The following is a 13,112-nucleotide window of genomic DNA, read 5'->3' on the forward strand; positions in this document are numbered from 1 at the left end:
AATCTTGTAAAAGAATCCAGGGAAATGAAAAGCTCTCATTTAGCTTTGATCTCTGAATCTTCTTCAGTTGATACTTCTACTCCTTTTGTTTTTTCTCTTCCTCCCGTGGTCATCACGGAGATGGACTCTTCTGAGGACATTCCAGAATCTGATTTAACAGATTTTGATGAGTCCTTGGCACTCCTAACTAAGTCATTTAGGAGGTTCGTCAATAAGAGTAAATTCCGCAGATCTCCTCAGCTATCCCTAAGGGAAAGGCCAAAGTCTGAAAGAATAGACAAGGCTTYAGCTGTCTGCTATAATTGTCACCRGCCTGGACACTTTGCAGGTGAATGCAGATCGAAGAAGACTGTGACCCCCATCCTCTAAAGCTCCTTCCTCCAGGATCGTAGATGAAAAATATTCTAAACTGAAGGATAAGTACAAGAAGATGAAGAAAAACCAGCAAAAGTCTAAAGGTCTTGTTGCTGAAGAGCATGACTGGGCTGAATCATCTGATGAATCATCTTCTGATGAAGAAGATAAAGCCTACGTCTGCATGATGGCCATTAATGHWGATGAAGGATCTTCTGAAGCATCCACATCCTCAGAGCCATCTTCTTCTACTCAGGTATGTATCCTGAATGAACCCTCTTCTTCTTCTTCTAGTCTTTCTGTACTAGATACTCTGACGGTTGACCTTTACAATGCCCTCAATGGCAAATCAAAAGCTGAAATGCTTAATGTTGATCTTCATGAACAATTGAAGATTTGCCATTCTAAGATCAAAGAACTGACCTCTGTTGAGGAAAATCTTAAAGATCAGGTTATTGTAAACCAAACCATCACTGTTGAATGTGAAAAGGCTATCGCTGAGCGTGAGCGAGCCATCACTGAACTCAAGGCTGAGAAAGCTATCATTGAAAGGTGGTGTAAAGCTTCTTTTAAAGCCTCTGAGATCTTTAACGCTCAGATTCCCGCCAAGACAAAGACTGGTCTAGGATTTTCCTATGATCAGRAAGATAGTGTTGTAGACAGGTCCATGCTCAAGTTTGGTACTTTTGTCTCTTCTTTTCCCAACACTTCTTCCTCTCAGTCCTCCTCTTTATCTGAGAGTCATCTTGAAGGAACTCCTTTGAGTTCTGGATGCAAAGACAAAGGTAAATCCRTTRTCAYARCATCTTGTCCTAAGAAGTCAAACAAGTCTAATAGATCTAGGTCTATTCTTTCAGCTTATAAAACTTCTTCCTCAGGGACTAGGAAATCTGAATCTCTTCAGAAATCTAAGTCAAAGCTCAAGGTGAACTTCTCACCTAAAGAATCATGTTCCTCAAAAGTTCCTCCTAGAATTAATGAGAAGCGTATTCTTGGAGCTGGTCCAGTTTCTAAATTTGATCTTCTCTATCAATATATATTTTAAATTTGAAAACTTTGTGTTTGTATTCATCCCCCCCTTCTACAAACTGTTTCTTATCTTGTAGACCCTTTTGGGACCAACAAGTGTACTATCCTCCCTTCCTCTCCCCTATATAAAAAGGCATTGGGGAGCCATTTTGAGATGTGCCCAACACCATCTAAGACATTACTCTCTATGTGTGTCTCTTCTCTTTTCTTAATTAATATTATGTTTTTTTAATTAAATGCTTTTTAATTTAATGTCTTTAATTTATGTCTTTAATTTATGTCTTTAATTTTTAGTATTTTACTTTCTTGTACTTGTAATTTAGTTTTATATTAATGCAATTTATATTTCAGCATTATTTTATGTCTTTAATTACTTGCATTATGCCTAGCTAAATTACTTGTATGGGTGTAGGTGTGAGTTTAACTTAGGATGTTTATATAATATTTGGGTGTTTTTATCTTTTATCACTTCGTAACTTGGTCACTTAAGACGGTGCTTAAAATGCGGATAAGCTGATCACTTTGAAGTGTTAATATTAGATCTTAGACCCAGAGATGGGCGGATCCGAAATACGGCTTAAGTGATGCACAATGAACTCAAGAGGGTATTTGAATAATTACGTGGAGACGCGAATTTTGCATGCATCTAACTACGGGTTAAGCAATAGGTATTTTTATCACAAAGAGATTTGGGTAAGAATCGCATTCCTTTTACTTTTTAGCTAAATCGACAAGTTCCGAAGTGGTAAATGCAAAAACCTTGTGGAATTTTATGAGTCCCGGTTATAAAAATTCACTTTCGAGAGATCGGAACTTTTATAAACAACTCGTAAAAGTCTAACAATTTTATTGTTAATTTTATCTTAAGCAACGCTTGCACCCATGCCCATCATTTAATATTAAAAGTTTATTAGCTAGTCGGTCTTATTTCGGTCTTTTTATAAACAAAAATCCAACTTTATTTTACATATCGAAACTCGTGCAAGAAGTTCATGAAAAATCTCTAAATCTCTAAATCTCTACCTTCTCTGTGGGAACGATCTCGGTACTTTGTACCACTTTATTACTTGCAAGCGATCATAGTGTCGGCGTGCTCTTGCACCGCCACTGTGGGCACATTCTGCCCACTAGGTGAACACGAACGATCCCGCTCCTGCCAAATATACATATTAGTCTAAATGTATATTCATATATGATAAAGATACAAGCATGAATATGGTGTATAAAATTATAGACTTTTGATGTTTGGTAAGATCGGTAACAAATATCATGAAGTTATAGATCTTGTAGCGTATGATGTACAAATGTATGTTACATGACATCGGTGGCTGTATTTTTGACGTGTATGTATTTAGAACTGAGGTGTCATCGTATAAGTGGTTCTTTTTTCCTTTTTGATTTTATTTTCCTTTTTATTGGGATTTGTTTGTTCTAATTTAAATGTCACGTGTACAGATGCACAAAATTTGGCCAAAGATCGAGTCCATAATCAGTCTCAAACCTAAGGTCCACTTGTCATAACCAATCCTTTACTACTTTTATACTTAGTCTTTGGGCCATGACCCGTCATGGCTTAAAAAGCATAAATGAAGTGGGACCTATGGTTTCTAACTCATGTGTATACACATGGGTGAGTGTAATTGTATATAGATGTATGTATAATGTATTATGCCATAACCAGTACCTGGCTCGAGCCCTAGTGTTGGTCTGATTTATACAACCCCAAAACGCTACAGTAATTAGGAAACCACGCGAGTATACATGTTCTCACAATATTGTTTTAAAACAAGTAATAACGATAAGAACATCAGATATCCATCGATGGGGACAGGAAAGTGAGGATTTATGGTAAGTCAAACTTAAAGTGAAATTTCAGATGGTGAATTCGAAACAATATTTGTCGGTTTGAGTTAACCGGCTACTGAGATATAACAATACGTAAAAGAAAGCATGGGTGCAATACCTTGTTGGAATTTCAACATCAGAGTGAGGTATAAACACTATTAGATTGAATATTTCGAAGTGCAAATTAGACCTTTTACTGGTAGTACCCAAGATAAGTACAAATCCAACCATAGTACATATCTTACATTTCTTTCCATATTGCAACCTATGAAGGTTGTTGCACCTCTTTGTTGCTTCTATAACACTATTGGTCAAAATATTTTGTGTTGTCTTAATTTTAAGTCCAACTCATTTAAGTAAAATAACATGTGTCAATTAGTCAAAGATTACTAGATGAAATACTAAATCCAAATGTGAATAGTTGAGTAAATTATTATGGCAAAAATAATTATCCATGAACACACGACTTGTTCTTCCAACCTTCACTCACACCTAAGCTAAGGTTTTTAGTCCGACATTACTGAAATTAAAGACTTGAATGTAAATAATATGAAAGTAACTTGCTAAAAAATGTAAATGTGCAGAAAATATATAAAATGTGAAAACAATAACAGTTGCTGCAACAACAAGCAGTAACCAAAAGATTAAGAATTTGAAATTGAAACTAAATTATTATAGAGAGTCAGGAGAGATGAAGACTTAGAAAGGCTTGATCTCACCTTCGTGATCAACACTGCTGGCTCCATAGAGGAGGACCAAAAGATAATAAAAAGTCATTCGGGACACATTGTCCAACATGTAATATCTAAGCAGAAAGTCAACTTCTAAAAGTACTAGACTGTCATTTATCTATTTTATCAGCTTGGCTAAAACTCCAACTTTAATTCAAAAAAAGAAATTTGTCTTCAACTAAATACTTGTAACTTAACTGAGGCCATGTTTGTTTTTTTGAAATTTCCTCTTAATCACCTCTTAATCTGAATTGTTTAGACATTTCCATTTTCAGACCGTTTTTTTCAAAATAAGAGCTTAAATGATGTATTTTTCCTCTGAATTTTTAAGTGATAAACGTATCACTTAATAGCTCTTAAATCAACTCTTTCTCGTTGGTGGCCCATCTTATAATGATCCACGATTCTCTTTACGACCAACACAAAATCTGAAGGTGACGAAGAAGATCACCATCTCCTGCTGATATCCCAATCTCCTCTTCTGCGAATCTCATGATGAAATTGTAATCGACGGATTACATTCAGATTCCATAATACAACTGATTTCAACTCCATCCACCATAAGGAAAACTCTGAATTTTTTTGTTATTAGACTAAAACCTTGAAAGAAAGAAATACAAATCCATGTTGAAAAAGAACATGAATAACCAATATGACTGATTCAGATTTCAGACGTAAGAACAAGCAGTCTGACTGATTCAGATTTTAGACTTCAGTATCACTTCATAAAAATCAGAAGTGAAATCAGACTTCAGACTTCAGCACCTCTTAAAAAACAAACGCCACCTAAATCATTAACCGAGCTAGTTCATGTGTTGCGACACAAGTTGTTGCACCAAGTCAACATATTACTTTTCTTTATCTCTTTCAACATTAATATTCTATAACTTTGCTCCAGATTAAATAAAAGTAAAATAAAAAAGAAAAGGCTCAATTTATGACTGGGATAATAAAATTAAAATAAAATGAAATCCTTAAATATGCTAAAAGTGGTTATGTCGTTATACTTATCACCTTGCTAGTTCTTTTCATAACATGTCTCCTAACCGATCCTAACCCAACATTTCATAACCAATTGTTATTGTCGGTTTAAACCTTGTCCCATCATTTCCAGATGTTCCATAATCAATTCCCGACCAGGCTCGGGTTTCAAGTCCAGATGACCGTCTTTAGACTTATGTGTAATACATAATGTCAAATGTCGATACAATTGGTCAAATGTTTGAACTAGAATTACCATATTTGTTTATATCATAATTATAAACAAAGCAATGTTAGTTGCAGTTTTAATAACACATACAAAATGCATCTTTTATTGTATGTGTTTTAATTTGCATGTAAACCTTTCATCTGTCTCCAGAGATAGAAAGACTGTCTCTATATCAAAAAACTATCTTGATACCTGCGAAAGGATGATTACACCACTATGAGTTGAGAGCTAACATGTTAAATTGTGTATTTGATTCCAATTTAACATGTGAGGCAGTCATGAACTTCTTTGGTTTCTATAGCGCAATTGGTGACCAGTATTGCTAAGGTCACAATACAAACTAATGCTGATAAATTGCGACGTTAGTAATTCTGACCACCTACCGATGCCCGAAAGGAAGTCAAAAGACTTGTAGATCATAGTTCAAATGGAAGTGTTGTTTGTTTGACAGCATCTCATCCACATTACTATCAACCATACTAGCCCTCAATCAGTCTTGTTCCTGAATCACAACAATATCACATAAACATATCAATTCTGTCTTTTCATTTTTCTAATTCCGGAAAATAAACTCTAGAAGTAGGGGTGTTCGCGGTCTGGAGTTTGAACGGTTTAAGCCTTTTTTCAATAGACCAGACTGCAAGGGGCAGTTTGAAATGAAATGCCTAGATCGGTCAAAGCAAACCACAAAAATACGGTCTGATCCTACCGATTTATGCGGTTTGGGTTAATTGTGAACTTTAAAGGTTAAACTATAAATTAAAAAAATTAAACCCATACATATAGCATAAAACTGTAAATGTTATAATTTTAAAAGGATTATAATATAAATATTAGCCCAACCTATAAATCTAAAAGCCCAATACTAAATTAAAAGGATATGAGATACTGAGCCCAAATGTATTATATATATTCGGTTTAGACTGCCAAAAAACCGCTCAAACAGTAGACTGGACCGGACTGCCAAACCACAAAAACGGTTCGGTTTAGTTCGGTCCGACCAGTTTTCGCGGTCTATTGGTTTTTTGAACACCGCTACCTAGAAGAAAATGGGAAGATAATTTGCTCTAGCTACTTGGTATCATGTGGCCAACCAACAATAATATTCCTCATGAAACTGCATTTTGCAGAGTGTGATGATGTAGAAAATATGAGTTTGACAGTAACTTCAAATGCAAATCAGTTTCTTGCAGAAGCATATCTGGAGCCTCTGACAATGGGAAAAATTATTAGAAAGGAATACTGTTGTTTGATTGCCGATTAGACGAACACAAAATGACAGAAACATTTCTTTTTACTCTTGATCAATAGCAGGTTAACTTAACATGACATGATGGAAGCTTACATAGCATGCGAAACTTCAAACAATTTAAAATAATTAAAAGATGGATCACAACATACAGTTGTTTTCTAACCAACTTTTTATCTAACACATGTAGAGAAATTAAATTATGAACTATGAGTCTACGATGTGTTGGTACACATCATAAAGTAAGTCTCAATTGGTTAAGGGAAATGGAAAAGTTGTTCAATTGGTCTAACTTCTAATAAGAGTGTGTTTGGATGTGCTTCTAAAGTGATTATCCAGTTTTACCTGTTTCACAAAAACTGATTCTATTTATGGTCAAAATAATCAACTTTGGGGGGCTAGATTTTAACCCGATACCTTGTTGTAGAATCTCCACCCCATTTCCGCTGAGACAATTCAACGGAGACAACATTCCCTATGTTGTCAAACCAGAGAATACCAATGTTCTTTTTTTCCGGTACAAGGCACCAAGAAACAGATTTTACACACGGGCACTTATCATAAGCAATGTTTTAGATACAACTGTAACTCAATAATGAAGCAAAAGGTCGCATATTTTAATGTTTGGCTATCCATAAGGATGAAGAGCACTTAAACTGCTCATAAAGAAATCATAATATTCTAAAAACAAACAGGCATAGAGTTGGAGGTAATTGTAGAAGTACCTGGACCATGTTCGTCCATAATGATCTTATTCTCCAAAGTCTGAGCAGCTTCCACCATTCCCATGGCTTTGTAGGCATGGATCATGGTAGCAAGTGTAATGTTATCTGGTTCACAATCTCTATCCTTCATTGATGAGAACATTTCATTCATTCTTTTCACATCACCAGCCTGGCCATAAGCATTAATGATGCTGTTAAAAAATGTTGTATCAAGAATCACATCAGAATTCTCTATTTGTCTCATAATTGAATCAATCTTCTGCATAAGCCCAGCTTTACCATAAGCACTCACAAGAGAACAATAGGTAACCGCATTAGGCTTCATTCCTAGATGCTTCATTTTCAGGAAAAACTCCTCCATTCTCTCGACATTTCCAGCCCTTTTGAACGTTTCAATGACTATGTTGAAAGTAACAGTAGTTGGGGGAATGAACCTTTTGCTCATATATTCCATAACTGACCCCATTTTGTCATACATGCGCGCTTTCCCATATGACTTGATTAGGATATTAAATGTCATCACGCTCGGTTTTATCCCCATCAGTTGAAATTCATCAAACCATTTCTCCATTTCTACAATCATCCCTGAATTCCCATAAGCGCCAATAATTGAATTAAACGTGAAAACATCAGGAAGGCAAGTGCCATTTTCAAGCATATCTGTCAACATACTCTCCATCGATTCAAACAATTCAGCCTTCCCATATCCATCGATTATTGTATTGTATGTGACAGTGCTGCATTCAATTCCCAAATATGACATGTCAGCCAGAACATGCTTAATCATATCAAAACGGCGAAGCTTAGTGCAACAATTGATAAAGATTGAGTAGGTATATACATCAGGTTTGCAGTCAAGTATCAACTTCATATCATCAATGATTTCTAATGCCTTGTCAAGGAGGCCAGAGTAACCATAAGCACTAACAAGTGCAGTATAAACGTCAACGGTGGGTTTGAGCCCATCCTGCAACATCACCTCAAAAAGCAAGCCAGCTTCTTTGGGCTGCCTGCACTTGCCTAGCATAATCAATAGCTTTGTGTACGTTTGGCATCTCGGCTCATACCAATGTTGATTACGAAGAAGATCAAATATCTAAACATGATTGAATGCACCATCACGTCAGTTAAGCATTAAGTGCAACTCTCTGGGTACATTAAATGACAAAAAGCTTATAGATCTAGTTTAGAAGTTAAAAGACTTGTAAAAGGTGAACACTATGTGAATTCACATACAGACTCCTGCAAGGCTGCAAGTGCTTTAGGGATTCAACAATTGTTTGATAAAACAGCAGATGGCCAAAAGAAAGGAGACAAGTCTAGAATCTGGATGTTCATCTTAATGGCTCTAACCCGACTTTTAGAAAGACATACACTGTACACAGAATAACCATCTGTAAGTAGTAAATATTGTTTTAGCTTATAAAAATGGTATTATCCGAAAGTGCATTTCTCTTCAAATTCATATGTGAGATTGTACTTGTGTAGTCAGGCTCTCTACTCTTGAGCATAAACCCTACTTCTAGGTTTGACCGTTTGAGTTTGCTTGGTCTGGTTTTGGATTACATTTGTGTAGTCCACATTTTCCTCTGTGTCTAATCTCCATCATGGATTGATGGGTATAATCTCAGTTTATCCTGACATCTTCCTACGAAATCCAACAAAACCCAATAAAGAAAGCATGTTTTGCAACAAAATGATAAATTTCTATAAACCATATATTCATAAGGATTAGTGGTGAATTATGTATCAAAACTATAAATAAGTTGCTAAGGCTTTAACTTTTGAGAAGGCGCAGGTTTATTATGGAATGGACGCAGTACATAAAAAAATCCTACTAACCTTGAGAGCAGACTCCCAGCGTTTATGTCGGATGGCATTGTCCAAAGCTTCCAAAACCAGTTTTGGCGAAAAGCGGTTATGCTTGACAGTGGCGGAGTTGGCTTTTCTCTCAATTGCTTCAATGGCAGCTTCTGACCTTAATATATGGGACAAGTGCTTCTGGGTCGACTTTTGGATACCTTGTGAAGAAGGGACTTGAGAGTTCTTCTTGGCTGATGCAATAAGCAAAGACGATGACTTTGAAAAGGGTTCTGGGCGTTCATTCAAGAATTTTATCAAACAGTTGGTGGACGAATTAAGCAACGTAGACGACAGGTTCTGCAAGTGACCAAAGTCGTAAGTGGAGAGCTCCATTTGGCTAGAAAATGATATGGGTGCCAGAATTTAGAAAAATTGCTGGGGATTGATCCAGCATCCAACTTGGAACAATCCTTTGTATGTGTGACTTAGAAACTTTATATCTTGGGGAGTACAACCATGGAACTATACAGATGGACTGTTGATTTTGACGATTATTCACGATGAAATGCCGATGACTTATCCGATTTGATAGACCATCTCGAATGCCAAAATCATTTAAATGCAACAGTAAATTTCACACCATATGATCAATTGAATTATCTATTCAACTTATTTTTAAATTCAAGGACAAAATGCATAAAATAACAATTTATTTTCATAAATTTCTTTATTATAGCATTGTACTATTAGTTTTTCTTATTTCATAAATTTATTTATTATAGCATTGTACTTTCAGTTTTTCTTATTACATCAATGTACTTTCAAACTATTTTTTATTAGAACAATGTACTTTGAAGAATTTACCCATTATAGCATTGGGTAACCTTTTGATTTAAATTTACCCATTATATTAGGTTTTCATGCCACCTCAATTGTCCACATAAGCTATCTACATGTATTATAATGATGTGACTTTCTTGCCATATCATTATACTTTCAAAATTATTTTATTATAGCATCTACTAGTTCTTATTAAACACTATATTTTTAATTTTAATATTTAGATATTTTACATGTTATTTAATAAATGTATTAAATGAATTAAATTTTTTTTTAAATTATTCATTAATATATCAATATCAATAAAACTAGTAGAACACAACTTATCTCGCTAACATTTTTAAAAAATATGTGTTTTTTGAAAAAAGGAAAATAAGAATTGTTCATTTTTTTACCAAAAAATATTATCTTTTAAATAATATATTATATTTATTAAAAAACTTTTTACTTGACATATAAATATATTAAATTAATTAGACTTTTTTGAATTATTTATTAATATAACAATATTAAAAAAATATAGATAACAATTTATTTCGTTAATATTTTAAAGAGAACTTTAAAAGATATGTATTTATTTGAACAACATAAAATAAGAAAAATTATCTTTTTTACAAACAAAATATATCTCGAAAATAATGTTTCATATTTATTTAATAAATATTTTATTCTAAAAATATTTAATTTGAATGCAACTTAATAAGAAAAAGTAAAAAAAATTAAATGTTTTTTTAGATCATAGCAATGAAAAATGAAAATCACTAATAATAATTTGAAATAAGTTTTTATTTTAATTTTAGTTAAGTCATCAAAATGATGTGWCATCCACATCACCTCATTAAAGTCACACAAACAAAAAAGTTAAAGGGTTAACCGGTTTAAAAGGTAACATGTTACCCATTGCTATTATGGGTAGATTTTTTAAAGTACAATGTCTTAATAAAAAATAATTTGAAAGTACATTGCTGTAATAAAGAAAAACAAAAGTAGAATGCTATAATAAGAAATTTTATGAAAGTAGGTTGTTATTTCATGCATTTAACCCTAAATTTAAATGCCCTTTTTAGATAACTATAAGGATATTCGCGCAATACAACGAGATAAATCTCAATTTTCATGTTTAGTTTTATTCTTTGTCTTTATCGATATAATACGATTTTATGTGGTTTTGAGAAAACGATAATATTTTTATTTTTGAATGAAATATAAATTTGAAAAAATAAATCGATATTATTATCAAATCAACTATTTAATAGTTTTATTTTTTGATGTAACTTCTTTGATTCAATTTTTTATTATAATTTAATAACAAAGTACTTTATTTTTATTTTAACAATATAATTTTTGATAAAGATAATAATTAAAAATTATGTTAGAACTTAATGATTATCTTAATTATATTTTATATGTTTTATATTTAAAATAGATGTTTATCCTGCATTTGATTATGTTTATCTACAGTTAGTTACACGAATTTAAAAGTGAAGCTTTAATAAGTTGTACTTACGTAAAATTACTTGTACTCTTGAATTTTAAGTAATATGCATCAATAAACAGTACTTTATGCATAAAAAATGGTTTTTAAGAGTTTTTATCAAATGATTTATAATATAGTATAGATATAAAACATGAGTTCAAATGTTAACATAATTTTATTATGTTAACTTTATAAACTTTTTCAACCAATCATAATTTATTTTAGTATTAGGTTCTACTCTATCTAACTATTTAATATTAAGAATATAAGTAATTTTCTTCATCTTGTAACTCTTATATCATTAATTGAGAGTTACAAGATCCATAAAATCTCATGATTTTTGCATTTTTAATATTGATCTTGTGATTTTTTTTTCATTTTTTAATATTGATCTTTCATTTTAAATAGTTATAAATTTGTGATTGGTGAAGGAGATCCGCTAGTCTAATGTTTGTTATCGTTCAAGCAATTATGGATAAAGAGATTGAAAAATAACACGACAATATTGAAAAAGTTAAAATTGTTTATGGTGACAGTCGAAGTTCGAGATCGGGAAGTGAACTAAATAATCAAAACGAGTGTCTTGGTAAGTATTAACACAAATTGACCTATATGACACAAATTGACATATATACACCCATATGAACACAAATTGACATATATGAACACTTGTGACAATTATGAACATAAATTGAACATATATGTGAACACCTATGGCAATTATAAACATAAATTGAACATATATATGAACACTTGTGGCAATTTTGAACACAAATTGAACATATACGATTTCTATTGTTTGTAACCGATGATACTGATTGCACCTCCTCTTTTACATAAATACCCTTTAACTACTATGTTCAAATATGTTTATGAGATTATAAGCGTAATAAATTAAATTTATAATATGATTAATCTCAACCCTATATTTTAAAAATCAATGGCCATGATTAGTTCATAAAGTTAACACAATAATTTGAATTAACAAATAAACTTGCCCCTATAAAACATAAGGGAATGATTCAAACGAGAACACCTTCATTTTACAAGAATGCGAGAACATTCTTTTACTATAGACAATCATATGTGATACTATTATTCCATCACATATGATACACATGTAATACTAAATCAGAGACGCGAACGATTTTCGATGCAATCTTGGTTGCAGGCCGAGTCGCCCTTACACTATTAAGCCCCCTCACAAGTATTATCACATGTGATAAGGGTGTTGTTGATATGATACTATAATCCATTAAGACCATCATATGTGATGCTAAAACATAGACGCAAACAACCTTTGGCGCGGCCTAAGTCGTAGAACACTTCGTCCACACATAACAGGGTCTCCTCACGCGTATTATCACATGTGATAAATATGTTCTCGCGTTCTCATAAAATAGAGGTGTTCTCGTTTGAACCTCCACCTAAAACATTATATATATATATACTAGAAGCGTATTCGCACAATGCAGCGAGGTACATCGTGATATTTTATTTTATTCTTTATCTCAATCGATGTTATAATATGACTTTATGTGATTTTTAGAAAGCGATGATGTTTTTATTTTTGAATAAAATATATGTTTGAAGATATCATAAAAATTTGACAAAAATATATCGATATTAGTATCAAATTAACTATCTGAAATTCCTCATTTTTTTGTGTAATTTTTTAATTCAATATTTTATAATTTAATTTATGTACAATAACGAAATAATTTATATTTGGTTTAATAATATAATTTTTTTAAAAAGATAATAATAATTTATTTTGTTGGAACTCGATAATTATTCTAATTATATTTTAGATTTTTTATATTTTAAAATGAGATGTTCATCCTCTATT

General features: G+C 32.5%; 1 protein-coding gene across 4 annotated transcripts; it reads right to left on the reverse strand.

The window, feature by feature from the left end:
* Positions 1-5,232: 5,232 nt before the first annotated feature.
* On the reverse strand, positions 5,233-9,488 carry LOC112509797 (pentatricopeptide repeat-containing protein At3g53170). Of its 4 annotated transcripts, XM_025114964.1 has the most exons (4): positions 8,986-9,488; positions 7,436-8,239; positions 7,144-7,312; positions 5,233-5,671 (listed from the first exon to the last, which is right to left on the reverse strand). In XM_025114964.1, exons 1-4 carry the CDS (start codon positions 9,337-9,339, stop codon positions 5,649-5,651), a joined length of 1,350 nt encoding a protein of 449 aa, XP_024970732.1. In that variant the 5' UTR covers positions 9,340-9,488; the 3' UTR covers positions 5,233-5,648. The 4 variants fall into 4 exon arrangements, with proteins under 4 accessions (XP_024970732.1, XP_024970730.1, XP_024970731.1 ...); XM_025114962.1 differs by having other exon boundaries at positions 7,144-8,239; positions 8,986-9,339; XM_025114963.1 differs by lacking the exon at positions 5,233-5,671 and having other exon boundaries at positions 7,024-7,312.
* Positions 9,489-13,112: the final 3,624 nt, after the last annotated feature.

This window comes from Cynara cardunculus, assembly GCF_001531365.2.
Source record: "Cynara cardunculus var. scolymus isolate 2C chromosome LG 3, CcrdV1, whole genome shotgun sequence".
Classification (NCBI taxonomy): Eukaryota; Viridiplantae; Streptophyta; class Magnoliopsida; order Asterales; family Asteraceae; genus Cynara; species Cynara cardunculus.

Excerpts from the sequence above, each read along its gene's own strand:
- LOC112509797 (XM_025114961.1), bottom strand. The coding sequence starts at position 9,339 with ATGGAGCTCTCCACTTACGACTTTGGTCACTTGCAGAACCTGTCGTCT. Across the intron at positions 8,240-8,985 it reads GCTGGGAGTCTGCTCTCAAG|ATATTTGATCTTCTTCGTAA; the intron begins GTTAGTAGGATT and ends AATCATGTTTAG.